Here is a 19,721-nt window from a genome sequence, read left to right on the forward strand (position 1 = left end):
ATGACTGTTGGCAATGACTATTGACTGTTTACTGTTGCCATGGAGGCGACAAATATTTTGAACTTTGCACATGCATCTAATCAGCAGGTACATGGAATCACTAGGTGGATATCGTATCTCAATAATAAAATAACTTAGGAAATAAAATTTATTTATTTATTTTATAAAATGGAACCTGTGGAAATTCCTGATGCATCTGCCGATAGTCCTAAAGAATTAGTGAAATGGCCAAAAGTCATTCTGTTTGGTGATTCTTTATCACAAGTATATAATCATTACATTTATAATTTCCTTTAAGTTTGATATAACGAATCTTTGTGAACATTACAATTTTATTATCAAAACGTCGTCCATTTTTTTTTTAAATTTGCAAACAAGGTTGCCGCTAAGTTATATTTTTTAAAGGGGGGAAATTTCCATGTTGTTGAATGAAATTCCCATTTTGACCGAATCATAAGTGGGCACTTACAAATATTTTGACATATAATAAAGAAACATTAAGAGCAGCTTTAACGAAGTTTATGTTGTAAATAACATAGCTGTTAACTATACCCAGGAGATTTTATATTTAAGTAATAGCAAGACTTATACTTAGCAATTTTAATTTATAAATCTGAGCTGAAATTTCTTCCTCATCATTTTACCTTATTAATTTAAATGGATATAAACTATCTAATAATCATTGATGTGGTTTTATATGCTGATGAAGTTTAGGAAATTTTTGCTGCATGTTATTGTTCCAATTTTTATTTCACTACCACTAGAAATAACTTCTTAAAGTTTTGACAACACAGAAATAAGTATGATTTGTCTAATATAATATCAACAAGGAATAATATTTTTAAAAGTCAAATCTATAATAAAATTAAGTTAACTGATAGCTAAGAAAATAGAGTTGCTATAACCATGGTAATGAAAATCAATAAACTTTGTAGAATAAGGTATATCTAGGGAGATTTCAACAACTTTCGGGCAGCGGCCCGTGAGAAGCTTTAAAGAACATCATAGAAAGGGACTGTGGCGTAACTACCACTACAAAAGTTTAACATCATTCACTAATATATAAAGCATGCTAACTTGATTCTATCATGAGGTATACCTTTTGATAGATGTCGGTTGGTATTGTCAGATAACTCCGCCCCCCACATTGGTGACCCGGACGTGATTTGCTCACGCAAGTAACGCCCACTTCACATTCTCTTAACGGTATCGCCTACTTCGATGGATAGACCACATTGAACGGTTGACTTGCTATTTGTGAATGCATCATTCACCCTCCTGCGCTGTTGCTCAGTCTCGTCTCAGACGCACACACAACGTCGGCAAGCATACACTCGATTGCTAAAAGGCAACACAGGAGCGACCACGTCTGTGAAGTTAATACACCTCTCACATTCAGCACTCAAAAAAAAAAAAAAAAATCCTGTGACAGCAAAGTACAGCAAATAGTGAGATCTGTTCATCGAATTATATCTCTGATAAAATTCTGGTGGGGGAGTACTGTAGCGTAACTACCTCTACAAAAGTTTAACATTCACTAATATATAAAGCATGCTAACCATATATAATAATAATAATATATAAAGCATGCATCTCAAAAGGTATCTACATGCTAACATCTACATGTTTTTTGTTATTTTTTAAATTGCCAGTTTAAAATTTATTTGGCACCTTGGCAGTAGTAGTTGGCGCGACAGATCACGATGCGGAATTATCCTCATATATCTAAAGATGTAATTCATTTGCATCAATAAATAAAAATATTTTGTTGTTTATATTTTCAAAACATAGTAATTTTTTCTAGCCATAAATTACTGACTTATCGGGTGATATTTCCGTATCGTGATCTGTTACGCCAACTACAATCCCCAAGTTGCCAAATAAATTTTAAATTTCATTTTAATTTAATTAAAAAAAATTAAAAAACTCATGTAGATATTTGTCATGGGGTGGTTATGAGTTATACCCTTCAAGTTGGTCCCTTTCTGTGATGTTTTTTTTAGTTTTTCTTGATCCGCTGCCCGGAAGTTGCCAAGACTTGGCGATTATTCTGTCATAGATCACGATACAGAAATCTCTCCATATATTTATGATATACTTAATTATTCTAGTCAAAACATAAAATAATTATTGAACCATTTGGGAAATAATCATAAACAAATTAATTCACACTGCCACTGCATAGGATTATTTTGCCATAGATGAAGATACGAAAATCTTCCCCCACAAAATAAACTATCATTTTGCTTGCATTTATAGACTAGTTTTATAATGCGTGTACAATGCCTAAAAAAGGAGCACCTTAAATAACATTCGATCTTCACATTCTAGAACTCAATCTAAGCACTTTGTTGATTGACAATTTTATATAGAATGTTACAAAACTATACAAAAGTAAAACATTCTTAGTAAATTTCAATAACTTTCATTTATACTGAATGAAATAAACTTTAGAATATTCTGTATCTCCCTGGGTTTCATAAATTGAAATAGATAATGCAAGTGCAATAAGGAGTTAACTTGTCACCCCCCTCTCTTTCTCTCTGTTAATGGTTTAAAGGGCCAAATAAGCTAATTATTAATTGCAGGCAATATTTAGCTCTTGTGCATCCTGTGCTTAGGTAGCTTTATCTGGTTATCTATCCATATCTTATGTCTTTATTTTGTTACCTCTTTGATCTTATAACCTTCATTAATTCCATTATAGAATTTTCACTTTTATTTTAAAATTTGCATATTTTTACAGAGAAGTTTTGATCCTTACTCAGGAATGTGGGGTACTTTATTAGCTGATAAACTACAAAGGTATGCCTAGCTTATTTTATATTAGACAAAGTAAATGCTGTAATATAATACTAGTTTTGCAATTTTACTATTGGCACTTGACAATTTTAAGAAACTTAATCTTTACCAATAAATGTAAAATAACTTTTTAATAAATTTAAGGAAAATGTGGATATATTTAAGGTCTGTTGGACAAAACACTGGCTGATCTAGACAGTTGTATAACTTGTTAACTTTCTCAAATATGGTGATCAGCTAACCTTAGAATGTTAAGTTTGTAAATGGAACTGCTGCACACTCTCTTCCAAACATCCCAGGAGGTTAAGTGACTGAGACCCTTATAAAATTCTCATTATCAGGAAAGCTTTGGTGTCAATCGTCTGTTCTCTGAATGTATTGGAAATGGCGCTAGAAATGATTTTTAATTTCAGCAGCAATAAAGATTCCAGCTTAAGGGTGTTTTTCAAAGGCTCTGCCATTTTACGAAATGATGCTTTTTGCGAATAATATCTTATTTTTATAACTGCTGGGAGTTTTCTACAGATTATCATGACTGTTAAGCTAAGTTTAACCTATATTTAGCCCGTTCATTCTATTCCTATTCTGAAAATTGTGAAAAATATTAATATGGAGAAAAGCACAGTTTTGAGAAAATTGAAAGTATTTCTGGTCTAATTTTTTAATATTTTTTAAAAGCTTACTACAATGCTACATAATCTGGGCACATTGAAATTTTCAAAAAAAGAGAATTAGGCATTGATTTTTATATTAATAGAAGATAAATACAATGCAATTCTATAAACTGCAATTTGCAACAAACTACATAAACTTTATAACCTAAAAAGCAAACCAAAATTAATAAATTTTATGGATTCTAATTCTTTTGATAATTTAAATGTTATTTCTGCAAATAAATACTTCTGTGTACATTTTTGAATTTTAAAGCATTTGTGTTTACAAATTATTTTAAAGCATAAATATCGATTCTTTTTAGACTAATATTGCCTTGTTTAGGTAAGTAAGTTTAATGATATTTTAAGTGATCTATATATCAAAAAATTTTATATAATGCAAATCCTCATGTTTAGAGTTATGCTTTATAAAGATCTTTGACTGTGTGATAAATTTTACCAAGCTAAAGTTATTCTTCTTATTATAAATGGTTGAAGTTGTTATTCTTATTGGGTATTATTTTAGTGAAATTTGCACTGAGTCAAAAATTTCTTATTTATTTATTAATTCTGCTTTCAAAATATTTGATTAAGTTAGTATGTTTTTTCTTTTCAGATTTAAACAATTAATAGATAGAAATTATTATTTAAAAATCAACCTAATTTTAATCTTAAATTGTATACATTGTAAAGAAATTAAAAAATATGCAACCAAATTTTAAAAACAATTTTCTTAAAATTACTAACTTATGTGAAAATGCATTTTTGTGCTAATCTGAAAATTTTGAGTTCTACAATTTAAGAAAAACTTTTTTTTATCACATTCTCATCTTTTTTCATTAAGACTCTGCTCTGCTTAAAAACAGCTTAAATTTTGATGATCTTTTAGAAAGTAAAATAAAACACATCTACCATTGGATAAAAGTCTTAACAATACTTAATTTAGCCAATTGTAGTTTTTGTATTTTAATTTATTTATATTTGTATATATTTTGAATATAGAGAACATAATTTTCTTATTATAATATTTATTACATTTTATTGTTTCAGTGTTATATGAAAACTTTTTTTTTTTCTTAAAAGAATTTGTGATGTGGTGAACAGAGGATTTTCTGGTTACAACAGCAAGTTTTGCCGTGTAATTCTTCCAGAGATATTCTCCACTTCAAATGTTTCAGACATAGCAGCATTTGTTATTCTTTTGGGTTCAAATGATAGTTGTGATAAAAAAGTTGTGCCCAATAGTTGTCAGTATGTTTCTCTTGAAGATTATGAGAACAATTTAGAAGCAATCATAAAATATTTACAAGTAAATTATTTCTGTAGTCATAAATTTATTATAGTTTTAAATTTATTTAGTAAACCTTCCATTATAAGAACCAATACATGAAATCTTGTTTGCTATTTCATAGACGATGTGTTATTTTAATACTTATTAGAATGTCTGATCTTAATTTTTTATGGGTCATTCCATGTCAGTTCATGCAGCCACCATTTCAGATTTTGATGAAAATTGGTACACTTATAGAGTTCTTTTTTATGCTGATTTCAAATATATCTCAAATATATATCTATATATTAGAGTTGGTAAAAGGGTTAAGAAGTTTTAAACATTTATATTTTTGTTAAAATGGTTTGTTTGACACCATTTTGATTCACACGTCAAAGGCTATTAATGGCTGTAACTCATTTGTCCCAAAATAATATATATATATTTTTTTTATCTTATTCAAACAAAAGTAATCTTTCATTTAAAAATAATTTCATATAGATAAGTGTCCTACTGTTTAGTGACTAGGTTTATTTTGAAGTTTTTTCAGCAACAGAGTTGAGTAACTTCAGCAGCTGATTTCATCTAACACACCCCCTTCAATTTCAAAAAGGTTTTAGTCAAAAGTTAGTTGAAACATCACACTAGCATCTGATAAAAAAAAATGTTCATGTGCAGCTCAAATGCATTTTTTTTTTTTTTTAATTAAGTAGTTGGTAATNTTTTTTTTTTGTTTAATTAAGTAGTTGGTAATAAGATTTCAGTCTAAACACCAATAAGATAACACTTAAAATTTTTTGAATGAATCATTTATTTTGGAATAGCAGACTTTTATTTTGTAATAAATAAATTTTAACAGTTACAAGCAGTTTGATCCACTTGAAAAAAATCAAAATTTTGGTTGATGAATTTTAATAATGGAAAATTTGACATCGTTTGTAATTTTAAAAAAGAACTTATAACTTTAAATAAAAATCAAGCATTTTTTATACTATGAATCTTGTTTTGTTTTTTTTCTTTTAGAAGAATATTCTTTCCACTGTTTGCTCACTAAAGTATTTTACTCAACATTGAATTTGTGGGTTCTTTTTATTGTGGTGTTAATGTCAATTGCACAAAGAATGTATGTAAAAAGAACTATTTCTTTTAAATAATAATATGAAGGAGATGAGCTATTTATCATTTTAATGTTGCTGATGGGAAAGAAAATGTAGTTTATATTTATACAGTATTTATAGATCATGTGCATTTGTTGATTATGTAATGATCATTGCAAACTTGCTTTTGAAAAAAAACTCTGAACTGTTCCACCTATTCTATCACAATCAGACTTTCCATGGCTGCTGACACAAAAACTTCCTTTTGCACTTATACCCTATAAATCAAGTTCATGGTAACACAAGTTAAGAACAGTCTTGCAATAATAGCACAGCCATCAGTAAAATATTCAACATTTCTAACAATACGATAGTTTTCATGTTAACACTATTTTATTAACTTTTGTGTCTAGTATACTAGTGGTATGTCATGATCCATATAGTAAGAAAGGAAACAAAAGCTTTCACTCATTAGACTGACAGTCTGAACAAAATAAAATAAAAATTGTTTTGGGACAAATATAAGATGAGTTATAGCAATTAATTTTTTTGTGTGAATCAAAATGACACCAAAATAGTAATTTTAGCAAAAAAATAAATGTTTATTTTAAAACTTTTACTAATTCCAATGCTATTAATAGTTTTGAAATCAGCATCAAAAATTCTATAAGTGTTCAAATTTTTCTCAAAATTTAAGATGATGGATTCCATTTTTGATAAATTCTGTATGATTTGACATGAAATGACCGTCATTCCAATATATCAACCAAAATTTTGTTTAATTTTAACTCTAAGAAAATCAGTACATAACAGATGTTAACGTTTTTGCTCGTTATTAATTGGAAAAATGTTTTCAAAATAAACATTTTTCAGTTCAGAACAAAAGTATATATAACAAAAATCCTGAATAATCAAAACCACTATTTCTTTTGATGTTATCAATAANTAAACTTAGACATAAAATTTAAGATGATGGATTCCATTTTTGATAAATTCTGTATGATTTGACAAGAAATGACCGTCATTTCAATACATCAACCAAAATTTTGTTTAATTTTAACTCTAAGAAAATCACTACATAACAGATGTTAACGTTTTTGCTCGTTATCAATTGGAAAAATGTTTTCAAAATAAACATTTTTCAGTTCAGAACGAAAGTATAAATAACAAAAATCCTGAATAATCAAAACCACTATTTCTTTTGATGTTATCAATAAGTGGAAAACATCTTGAATTTTCTGTGAGTGTAGAAAAAGTGAAAGTACCATGTATTCTTATCATTAATCATAAGTAGATGTAATCTATGGCCAAAAAATTGTAAAACACTGATTGCATTTTAGAATTAACAATTAGAAGTGTAAATTGTATCCTCCGGTGGAAATCTGAGTCTTCTGTATACATTCATGTCAATTTATGAATCAGTTTTCTTGTTAATCATATTTTTTCAAGAAACATGTCCTATCAAATCTACATATGCTCCCCCCCCCTCTTATTGTTACCATTCCATAACAATCACTAATACATGAAATCCCATTTGGTATTAAATTGACGCAATGTTATTTTAATGCTTATCAGAATGTCTCAGCTGAACTGTTCATTCCAAAACAACGACTGACATCATTTGTCAAAACAAGTTCATTCTTTTTGAATAAATATTTGCTATAGTTTAGTGTACTCGCGATATAGCAACCTTGCATTATAATGTTACTTTTTCTTTGGATTCTTTAAATTGATTGTCAACTACACTTTACATACTAAAAAAAATACAGATTTCTAATTGAGTTAAAATAACTTTATTAGAAATCTGTAATGTAATTATATTTTTCTCTTAAATCTGATTTTGGGGGTTGTCCAGCATCCTGTTTGACTCATTATTTTTAACTTCTGTATAAATTCGGACTCTGTCATGTTTACTTCAAAAAAGAAGTTTGACAATGCCTTTAACCCACTGACAGTTCTGTATGTAAAAAGTTGTATTTTGCCATGTAGTCTTCTCGCAGCAAAACCAGTTTTACCGTGTTATTATAAAGGGAAATAGTGTTTTGGAGAGATGCATTCTCCTAATTTTGCCCATGCTAAACCGCCAGTGGGTTAAAATTTTCACAATTCTTCGGGGTTTCATTAAAATAAGAAAAGTTTAGAATCCAGTTTAGTTGCATGTGAAGCTCTATTTTCATTGATATTAAATTGTCTTGTTACCAAAATGCCTTACTGTCTCGTGAAATCTTAACTATTTTGCGACATTGCATATCATCAAGCACCTTTTCATTTAATGCAGTCTGTTTAATTTTTATTATTCTGATTGATTGAAAACTAGCATATAAATGTTACATTAAATGAAAAGGTGTTTGGTTCCAAACTAAGTTGCATGATATAGTAAGTTGACGCCACACACCCATCATGAAGTACAAGTGATCAAGCTGGTTGCATGAAGGGTTAGTATTTATAATTGAGACTAATATGTATATTCTATTTCAGAAAATTGGTGTTGATAAAGAAAAAATCATTTTAATGTCCCCTCCACCCTGTTGTAATGAAAATTGGACAAAATTTTGCCAGCAAACAGGTATTTAAAAAATTTTAGAGTTTTGTTAGTTGATTAAATGCTAATTGATATGATTAATGTATAAAATATTGTCAGAATTATTTTTGATAAACTTAACCCTGAATCTATAATCCTGAATGTTAATCTATTTACGTAAAGTAATGCTAGCTTTTTTAAAATATATTAAAAAAACAAGCTTCTCAAAATATATAAAAAAACAAACATTTTAAAATATATAAAAATGAAAGACATTGAATATAAAATTGTAGGACTTTATGGTGAAGGTGATGCTTGTTCTGATTTTGGACATGTTTTTTGCGTTCTTTAACTGATCTTCCATCGCCGTAAATCATCGGAATTCTTTCCACAGGTTTCAGTTTTTTTCTGCTAAAATCATTCAACTCTGCTTTTCTTTTACCAAACTTGATTTCTGGGGATCATTTTATATTTTGAAAAATTCTAATAATTAGGTTAATAATCTTTCCGCTATATCACCATTTTCTTATTTTTCGGAAATCTATTCAAATTTAATCTTTTACACCCTGGAGTTCTTGCCATACCTCCTCACACCTGTTTTTTATCTCACTTCGTCCTTATTGGTTTAAACGCTTTGAGTGCGTTTTTCTCCTTACTTCTCAAATATCATTTCTTGTTTAGACACTGAAGAAGGTTTTTGTTTATAGAACCAAAACTGCAGTATGTCTCTTTCTGCACCTTTAGGACACTTAGATAGTTTTGTTCCTTCCTTTTTTTAAAGAATTTTTTATTTAGTCTATGTAGCACAAAATATACCTTATATTTTTTTGGATATTCTGGTATAAATGAACCTTTTTTGGGTAAAATTATTTTATTGTATTTCTATTCTTCCTGTCTCTTTACCACATTTATTGTTTTTGTAATTTAAGGTTTAAAAATTATAAAATCTTAAATAACTTGTTTTTTAATTTATATTAGGCATATGAAAGTTTGTTGCAATTTCATATCTTTCAAATTTAATTTACCCTCACCCTACCAAATGCATAAAATTCTTCATATTATAAAATGTTTCACTGTTAAGGGCTGTTATTCAATAAACCCGTAAAAAGTTAGCTTCTGTTTAGCACGAATTATATTACTGCCTATTAATATCGGCAATTCTACATCCAATTTTAACGCAATTGATTACAGTCTTGGTGAAGAACTGACTTATTCTGCTCTAAAAATTAATTAATCCTTTAAAAAAAATTCCACAAATTGCTCAAATCTAATCATATATCTGAACCTATTCCTTAAAGACCTACTAATGAAAATACTATTATCTCGTCAGTTACTCTTACTTACATTTGTTTCATGCAGTCCACCTTCCCTTTTAATGGTAAATTTTATTGAATGATTGATGGCTTAGCTATATGGGTTATCTTCTCAGTCCCTAATTAAATGATCTGTATATGCACTACTTTGAAGAGAAATTCTTTGATTTTCCCCTTTTTAAAGACTACATGTCATTGATTGTTTCACTTACAAGGTTTCCACTGGTGACTATTTGCTATTTTATTTGACCTTAGGTAAACTTCTGAACAATGGCAACTTTTTTTAACAAAAAATTGTCCAAAAGCAACTATTTTTAAAAAAGTGACGACTTCTTGCAGATTTAAGTGATAATTTTTTTGCGCTTTTTCTTTCTTTCTAATTTTGCTAATAATTGTAGTTTTTATACAATGAATTCATTTTTGCGCTATGTATAATGTTCCATCCATCTTTAAATTTTTTTTTATTATCCTCAATACATTATTTTATATACATTATTTTATTTAAAAGAAAACTATTTTTTTTATCATTTCCATTTTGTTTGTTTTTTATAGTTAATGTGCTAAACTTAATGTTTCAGATTCGCTTTTATTCTCTGTGAATTACGATTCACACTTTAACAGGGTTGCCACTACACAGGGAAAACCTGGAAAATACAAGGTATTTTAAAATCACCTAAAATAATAGGGAAAATACAGGGAATTTTGATTTTTTCTTTACAAACTGGGAAAATACAGAGAATTTTGTTTATTTTTGTCTTTTAAAAAATGGTGACCACGCAAAACTTAATCTATAGGATATTTAACCAAGATATTTTAGCTATACTAAACTATTTCATTTAATGTTGCATTATTTAAGTATGTTCAGCTGTTTTTTCCCAGCAATTAAAACTAATAAATATAGTTAGCCCAATATAGCTCACACAAGAGCACAGTAAATGTTGTTTCCTCTTAATATATTGTGTATAATATGTACAGGGAAAACACAGGGAATTTTTTTTCCAGTTTTGAGTGGCAACTCTGAAAGACATGCTTTGGGAAGTATAATCTATATGGTCTTCGAGTACCAGATCGATCCACTTTTATATACAAATAATGCATGGGGATTCATATGGTTGCGATTTAAACATCACAGATTGCAACTCGTACTCACAATTTTGAAATGTAACATTCTTGATTCCTTTTCTGGCATTTTTAAAATCAAACATCAGGGTTTGTATTTACATGTTTAAAAACAAAATTATTTCCATTAAAATTATTATCAAATATCGCAATATGCAGGGGTGATTGTGCTCCGGAAAAATTCCGGATTTTTCGCTAACCACGATCCGAAAGTTTCCAGAAATCCGAAGTCCAGAAGTTTCAAGAAATCATGGATCACATTTATCTATAAAAATTCCTGTATATTTTATTTAAAAATATTCGAACTAGAATTTATACTTGGCATCTCTTTCATTTGTAAATATTTTTTTCTGGTAGAATAATAAATCTGATTAGAGATAAAAGTAAACTTAGACATAATTATTCACTTAAATTATGCTGCATATAGTTAATTTAGAATATCATGTTTTGAAAATTTCAATGATTTTAATTTATAAAGATATTAATTTTTTGAATGATTTTACTCAAGATATTTTCAGGATTTTTGAGTTGGGCCCACAATCAACCCTTAATATGCACTCTATTTCAAAACATTAATGAGCAAAAAAGTATAATTTATGTCTCCAGTCTTCTCATAATTCAAGACATTTGTAACATAAATTCAATATTCATATAGACCATTAGAAAAAAATAATAGTTTGAACATTTTTTTATGCCATTTTCCTGAAACTCCATATTTTTATTTTTTTATTACTAAACCAATTGAAATTAATCCTGACAAAATAAATATTAGAAATAAAAATCAGAATTTAACCTATAAACACAGATAATTTTACCAGTGTGTAATTATAGTATAATATTTTTTTTAATAGAATATGAATAAAAAGGTAGTGTAGCTTATTTTTACAAAAAGGGCAAAGTGAGCGCATCAAAGGGCAGTCTGCTCACTTGAAAACGCTTAGGGAGAACACTGATTTAGGAAACTAGTAAATTTGAATGTATTAATAAATTTATTTAACCTCTTGTATCAGGAAGACTATTGTTAATTGTTTTATCTGCTTATGTTAAGTTATCTCTGTTGTTTTACTTGCACTCCAATAGAAGTGTGCAACTGTTTCAGTTTTCTCCACAAACTATCCTTCAAGTTTTACTTACTTAAATTCTGATGAAGGTTGGAACAAGAATTTCTGTGATATATGATTATTACTAATATCCGAAATTGTTACAAATATCAAAATTGTTACACCACTAAGTCTCAGACAGACATTTCAAAATAGATTGTTTTACAACAATGTAACTTGTGCAAGTGCTTTGCAAAAGTAAGAATTCCCAGTTTGTGATTAATTGTTTATCTGAAAAATAAATTGCCTTTAAATAGCAAAACGAATTCAATTTAATTGCTGTTTAAGCTAATTTTTGACAAGCTAATTTTTTAAGCTAACAAGACAATTGTGACCAATAGCAGTTTCTACTGTCACTCACTCATAAAAGAATGAAAAGTTTATTAAAAAAAAAAACTCTTTAAAGAATGCATAAATTTTAATTCTGCATCAAAGAGTTAAGTATAGTATTATTTATTTATTTTTTTAAATACTAGGCTTAACTTTTTTACGCAGAATTAACCCTTAATTATAATTAACCCTTTTATGCATATTTTTCATTATTTTGTATTAATTCAGGTCTAATTAAGTGAAAAATATTACATTTAGTATTTTAATAATTTATGGTTATAAAATACAACATGAAACACTGGTGTCTTATTCTATATTAAAGGTAAAATCTTCCAAACATGGCTCACTTCCAAAAAAAATTTCAAATTTGTACTTGATTGCAGTTCATATTTGCACTAAGAGAAACAGTTATTCATCATTGAATTTTCTTTGATTTACAAAATCAACTATCGCTACATTTTTGAATATGAATGGAAAAAAAATTTCAAACTACTTTTCTTCGAATTTACTTTAACACAATAAAATTCCATTAATTTAGAAGATGTTTTTAGTAACTATTAGACATAACTTAAGAATACCAAAATATAGTTTTACTAGCAATTGGAGCATCAGAAAAAAAATATATATATAAAGACACAAGTGTCCCATCTACAATTATTAAGGTTATAAATAAATTTAGTTCATAAAATAATTTTATTTTTTGAAAGAAAAAAATTTAAAAATTAATATACATTGTACTATTTTTTTTCACAATGTGTTGGAAGATTGCATAACTATATTAAATAGTCTATCAAACTGAATATTTTTGTGCTAAAATTTTGAAAACCAATTGCTGAAACTTTTTNTTTATTCTAAATGGCGCAAATGAGAATTTTTTTTCAAAATGCGAGAAATTCGCGATTTTTAAAATTGGTTTATAGACTGCGCGAATTTCTCGCGGTAATCATTTTTTAATGCGAGAAAATAAAAAAAATATGCGAGATTCTCGCGTTCTCGCGCTGTAGTGAAAACACTGATTGTACTATTTTTTTTCACAATGTGTTGGAAAATTGCATAACTATATTAAATAGTCTATCAAACTGAATATTTTTGTGCTAAAATTTTGAAAACCAATTGCTGAAACTTTTTACATTATCTAATTTCATTTTTAAAAAAATTATCCTACATATTATAATAAAAAATATATACTAGAGGGGGCAGTAGTGACATAGTAGTGTCCCAACATAATCAATTGCTCCATTAAATATATGTAAAGTTTGCACTGCTCAAGTCAAAATGTGTTGATTTGATTTATTACTAAATAAATTTAATTTTCTTAAATAGTGTTTCATTGCTCTTGAATGTCAGATTTTCAGGAGAATCATTCATATAATTGTTGTAAATGGAAAGATTCAAAAATAGTCTTATACATATGTTAATTTGTTTTCTTAATTGCTCTACTATAGTTTGATAAGTTAAAAAAGAAAAGAAATTAACTTGAACAAAATTATAGTTGAAATTTATAAATTCACTTTAGAATAATTGTTTGGATAATGCCATAAGTTTTTGTTATTGTCTTTTAATCTTATCTAATATTTTAAATGCTCTTTTTTTTATAAAAAAAAAACTTGTATAGATTTCTGGTGAAATATTCTAGTACATTTCAGGTAAAGATTCAGCAACTGGAGAACGACAAACATCTCAATATGCCTTTGCTTGTATTAATTTAGCCAAAAAATTACATATTGATTATGTAAATATATATGAAGAAATGATTAAAGAGAAGGTAATTAACTGGTATAATTTTACATATTTTCTATCCCATTAATGCAAAAAATAAGTATCATAATTTTGTTTTTGATTTCTGTTGTATTTGCTCTGAAAGGGCTTAATTAATGCTTATCGATTCTAAGCTTTTTATTTTTAACACAGCTCAGTAATAAAATTGACAAAGCTTGAAAAGCATATGTACAAAAATGAATATGGCATAGCTTAAAATGGACCATTGGATTACGTTTTCTAAACTATGAGTTCAAATAAATTGGTAATACATAAATCACTTAGTATATATTTTTTAATGTAAATCTTTTTTTTTTTCCTTCAACAGACTCCTAGTCTAGTTCTTTCAACTGGGGTCAGAAGAGACTTATAAATTTATGATAGTGGTAGTAAATATACATTTATTTTTCACAAGTAGGAATTTCCTTTTTTAAAAGCATTTACATTTGTAGACCTGAAAATAAAGAATTTTTGTTGCATATACATGGTATCTCAGTTAAACATTTCAGAACTTCTGAGAGAGATAATGTACATCCTGACGACTTGAAATCACATAGTAATGCAACATCCGAAATGCTTTCTTGGAGTTCTAGATGAAGAAATTCAAACTGACCCTAGATTATTCCAGAATATTCAGAGTTCCATTCGGTATGGATGTGAGGTGTGCATTGGCATTGCAGTTAATGGGAAAAACTTGAAACTCTTTCTTTGACAAATGTTCTTTTTGTACATTTATAATTAAAATGAATATTCACTTGCAGTTTTTATCTTTGATATTTCTGTGTACGTCAGCATTGCAGCCAAGCATTTCTGACCATAAATTACTATATCATTTCAAATCATCTTAATATATTATAGACAAGGTAAGTTTAGCATTTTTATAAAGTGCTTACTTTGGGTTTTTTTTTTTACGAACACTTAAAGGTGCTTATTTTCATTGAATAGTATTCATTTCTCTTTTCTGAAATTTTTTTCCATTTACATGCTAATTGCCGCCTTAATAAATTACTCAGAAAGCAGGATTCTCACAACTGAGTCATCGAATCACAATTCTATATTGTACAGAAGAGATAATCATTTTTCATATGGTTTGTAAAATGTGTACTCTGAGGCAGTTTGCTTGGAAAGATTCCTGGGTTTCACATGAGCAATTTTGAAATTAAACTGAAAATATCTCACATTTTTGCTGCTCAAAGGGATCTAAATTTTACCAAATATTTTCTACAATAGCAAAAGAAAATGTTATTTTCCTGTCTGGATGATTTATTCACTGGATGATTTTACATTAAAGAGCTGATGACTTTCTTGCACTGTTCTATACATAGCTCAGTACACTGTCCATGAACTTTACTTAAGGATCATTTACTAATTAAGTATATTTTATTGTGTGTTTACAATAGAAAAATCAAGATACAACAGTGACAAAAACTTAGAAATTCAGATTTTTAGATAATTTTCCTTTTTGTATGATTAACTACTTATTGCAACAACAAAATATCACTGTTCTGAAATTTTATTTTAGTATTGATAGTATTAGCAAGGGTAAGAAAATAGTTGTCTAGCCACTTTTAATTGCAATCTATTGTGAAGCACTTATGCTGTCTTACATGACAGATTATTATCCAATTACATGACAGAACAGGTGTTTAAGATTATAATGTCTTACAGCATCAATTGCAGGAATGCAAATTTTACATACATATGCATACCTGCCAAGTCTCCTGTTTTTCAACGAAGACTCTTGTATTTTATGACTATCTCCTGTTTACCAGTATATTTCCAAATTTCTCCGTATTTGTTGAAGAAACTTAAAAAAAATACACATTTTGGCGATAAAATATCCGCTGATGACAAAAATAATTCTCTTATTCCTCAACAGATAGTGCTTTTGCCAGTACTGCAGTATGTTGAGTGTTAATAGTATTATCATTATAAGTATAAGTTTGAAAAAATCTTTTTAAAATATTAAAATTTACATACATATTTTTTACCTCTCTAAATGTAAGTGCTTACATTATTCCCAATTATGAATTTCTCTTTTCGACTTACATGATTATGCATGATGTAAAAATTTTCTCGTAACCTAAAAAATGTCACTAGTAAAATCTCCGTTATTTTAATTTTTCAATGTTGGCAGGTATGCATGTGAACCAGCAACCCAATTCATCAATTATGCTATCCAAATTGCTATTTAATTTGCAAATATTCAAATGACTCAAGTGAAATATTTCTTTTCCTTTGTACCTTAGTGTTTTTATGAGTTAAAAAAAGGGTTTTGCAATGCCAATAAAAGTAATAATTTAATCCTCGAACTTTTATACCACAATAATGGGGGGGGGGATTGCTTTTATAAAAGTGTGGAAATTAAAATTTTTATTTAATTTGGTTTTTCGTATGCAAAAGTTTTAAAAATACAGTTCTATGATTATAGAGTAAAATAATAAATTTTGGCACATATATCAGTGTATAGGCGTTTCCTTTCTCCTTAATAAAACTATATTTTCTTGACAAGCAACTCTAGTGGGTAAATAAATATTAATTTTTCGTTGTTTTATAATTTCTTTAAATGCCAAATTAAGTAAAAATAATTTTAAATTGATGAAATTACTAATTTTTTCTATTGTTTGAATTAAAAAAATTGTCTTGAACATGTGTTTTGTAAAAATTTTTAACTTGTAATTAAGTTGCTTAAATTTTTATCGAAAGTTTAACTTCTGGTACTCGATGTGGAATTTTGTCTTTTTTGTGCTACACATTTTGTTGTGATTAATTTTAAAAGTCCGCAAATTTTTGTGGTGTCAAGTCTGAAGCTCACAAGTGTCGACAAACTTGAAAGCCTTTCATTTAGTCTATGCAAATGAGATCACTTTCCACAACCCTTTTTGAGCTAATTTTACTGAACCATTTATCTTGTAAACATTTAAATAAATCGAATCTCACTCGCTTTCAAAAGTAATTTATAATTCTGATTTGAAGTCTGACCCTAACTCTCTTGTTTTGCTACTATCAAGAATAAAATTTAAAAAAGTTGGGACTTCACCAATCATTCCCTATCATACTAAAGAAAAATAACTATCTAAAATTTTGATGATTAAATTAGAAAGTTTGTTCTTTACGCTAGCTATGATATACTCTGTAGTTATCATGAGAACTCCTCCTGAGTTGGCTGCTGCTATAGAAACAAGAGTAAAACCATTTCAAATGGGGGGAAATTATCTTATTCAGGGATGAGATTAGCCAAAACGCAAAAAAGCTGAATTTCCACGATACTAAATTTTACGCAAAAGCAACCCTTTAATAATAAATTACAGACAGTTTAAGGTAATAAATAATGTATTGACATACAATTGTGTACTAATCTATTATTATAAAAACGATTACATTGATACTTAACATTTAGTGGGGAAAAAATTACAGCTGGAAATTATATTTTTCCTCAGTTCACATAAGAGACAATTACTACTTGAAAAACTACCTGGTTTAGAAAATTAAAACTTCTGAGAATATAAATTAATATTTCATTTCTTTTAATAAATACTGTTATGTGATTTATAGCAAATATATCAGTAATATTACTTTTTAAATTATATTGGGAAAAAAACCTTAACAATGGACCAAATCATTTTGTTCATATTATAGTCTAATCTAACTACAGCCCTCTGAAACATATCAATAACAGTGAAGTAGAAATATATAGTAACTCCTTAACATACAAAAATTGCTATTTTACTTTGAAAAATTACATGACAATCAGCAACTGTTTAGCAAATTGTTTTTTATTTGAAAAGAATTTTGCACTTTATAGCATAAATAACAGCAATTATAAATAAAATTTTAATAATGAGCTAATTAACTCTTTTTCCCCCCAAATTTTTTTTAATTAAATCCCTTTTTAAGTGATTACTTTTGCTTGCTATATCTTTTATGTTTGCTATATTTAGTCGTTAGTCCATCTTCAAACATCTTGTGACAAATCCTATTTTTTCTTCTTTGCAAGCACAGAATGTAAGTTTTGAATATATTCCCTTCCAGTTTCTCTGATGTTGTAACACATATGCTAATAATCGTCGTTAGAAAAACAGTCACCTTTATAGTAACTAATAATTAAAAAAAAAATTTACTTCTTACAAGAATCGCGATAGTTGATCTTAAAATTGCGTGAATATGAATAACAATTATGGATTTTGAAATCACATGAATATGAAACTAGATATACGATTTTGAAAATGAGAAAATACAAACTGGGATATAGAATTTTTAAAACGCGTAAATACAAATCACGATTCATAATTTTTAGATAGCGTAAATACGAATCATGGTGCATATTTTTTAGATTGCATAAACAAGAATTATGATGCATAACTTTTAGAATGCGTGAATGCGAATCCCAATGCCTTATTTTAAAATCGCGTATAAATACGTTTGAACTATGAAAATCGGATCTAGGAGGGCAGGCAAAAAATTCGGAAAATCTTATCTGCTGCGTGTAAAAGGGGAGAAAATAGGTAAAATAAGTAAAAATGAGAAAGGATTGGTAGCTATGTAGTTTGAATTTTCTGCTTCTCTTTGAAAATCAGTGAATTTTCTGAAAAAGCGGAATACTTGTAAAAAAAAATGAAATTTTTAGAAAATCTGAATTTTTGATAAAAAAAAGCTGAAATTTAAGAGATAAAAGTGCAAAAAGCGGAAAAATCTCATCCCTGCTTATTGACCTTATCCAGTGGAAAACAGCCAACCTCCCACACCCATTCTAAAAGAATTAACTACTAACATGAGAGTGGTGTCTGAACTTCTTTTGTTAGCCTGTGTATGAAAGCATGCAATTTAAGCAAATTTTAGTTAATTGTGTTAAGTTTTTTGATAATAAATAATGGATTTTTTTACTCTAGGATTGGCCCGACTATCTAATTGATGGGCTTCATTTCAATCAAAGAGGCGGAAAATTTGTGTATGATTTGTTATGGCCAGTAATTGAAAAAAAAATTAATGAAAAAACTATTTTTCCTCTGTGGGAAGAGTTTAATGAACATTACCCAGTTTAAGAAGTTCCTTAGTAATTTTTATTAAAAATAATGGAGAGAGAATATTTTGTATGTTTTTGTTGAAATAAATTTTTAAAAAAATGTTTTTTTTTTTTCCTTTATTGAAATTATTTCAAAATAAATATTCATCAAACAAACACAATATAAGATTTGACTAGCAACAGTAGACACATAGAAATACATGTTGTAAAGATTCTGCCAATGATAATAAAAATATAAAACTTTACATAGGTTAATAAACTTTTTTAAAATGTAACATTTTGTTATACAAGGAAGAACTCAAAAGTGTTGCAACACAAACCTCAAATCTGCATTTAAATTCAACTTACCATTCAAAACAAATGTACACTGCTAAAATTAAGGTTTCCAATTGGGAAGAAATTGATTCTATGAATTAGATTTTCATATAGAAATTGCCCTTTCTATCTATAAAACTGGTTGAAGACATCGCAATTAAACATTAGAGGTATTAATATACCAAAAATTCCACTTTCATTAGAAAATTTATCTTAACAATCAATGTTTTGAATTTAAATAAATTAATGCTACAAACAAACAAAAAATATCTTCAATTATGCAGTTAATTAGATATTTTTAAAACTTTATTTATACAGATTAGATATGCTAAATTTAAAAACACGTTTATTTTAATTTGTTTTGCAAAATTTCTTGGGATTAAGGATCTAAAGATACTATTGCAAAGATGTATAATTTAG

The 19,721-nt window shown here is 27.8% G+C and overlaps 1 protein-coding gene across 6 annotated transcripts in view; it reads left to right on the plus strand.

Annotated features, from left to right (window-relative positions):
- Positions 1-19,379, plus strand: part of LOC107454034 (isoamyl acetate-hydrolyzing esterase 1 homolog) — a 54,616-nt gene extending 35,237 nt beyond the window's left edge. For 4 of the 6 annotated variants that reach the window (XM_071183318.1, XM_071183317.1, XM_043041616.2 and 1 more), the window contains 5 exons: positions 2,747-2,805; positions 4,539-4,764; positions 8,301-8,388; positions 13,852-13,970; positions 18,853-19,379. In XM_071183318.1, coding sequence (XP_071039419.1) covers positions 2,747-2,805; positions 4,539-4,764; positions 8,301-8,388; positions 13,852-13,970; positions 18,853-19,005 — 645 coding nt within the window. In that variant the 3' untranslated portion in view covers positions 19,006-19,379. Of the gene's footprint in view, positions 1-2,746; positions 2,806-4,538; positions 4,765-8,300; positions 8,389-13,851; positions 13,971-14,472; positions 14,680-14,724; positions 14,827-18,852 lie in introns of those variants that run through there. The other 2 variants (XM_071183315.1, XM_071183316.1) reach the window with 2 other exon arrangements.
- The last annotated feature ends 342 nt before the right edge of the window (positions 19,380-19,721 follow it).

Source organism: Parasteatoda tepidariorum, chromosome 7 (assembly GCF_043381705.1).
Source record: "Parasteatoda tepidariorum isolate YZ-2023 chromosome 7, CAS_Ptep_4.0, whole genome shotgun sequence".
In the NCBI taxonomy this organism is placed as follows: Eukaryota; Metazoa; Arthropoda; class Arachnida; order Araneae; family Theridiidae; genus Parasteatoda; species Parasteatoda tepidariorum.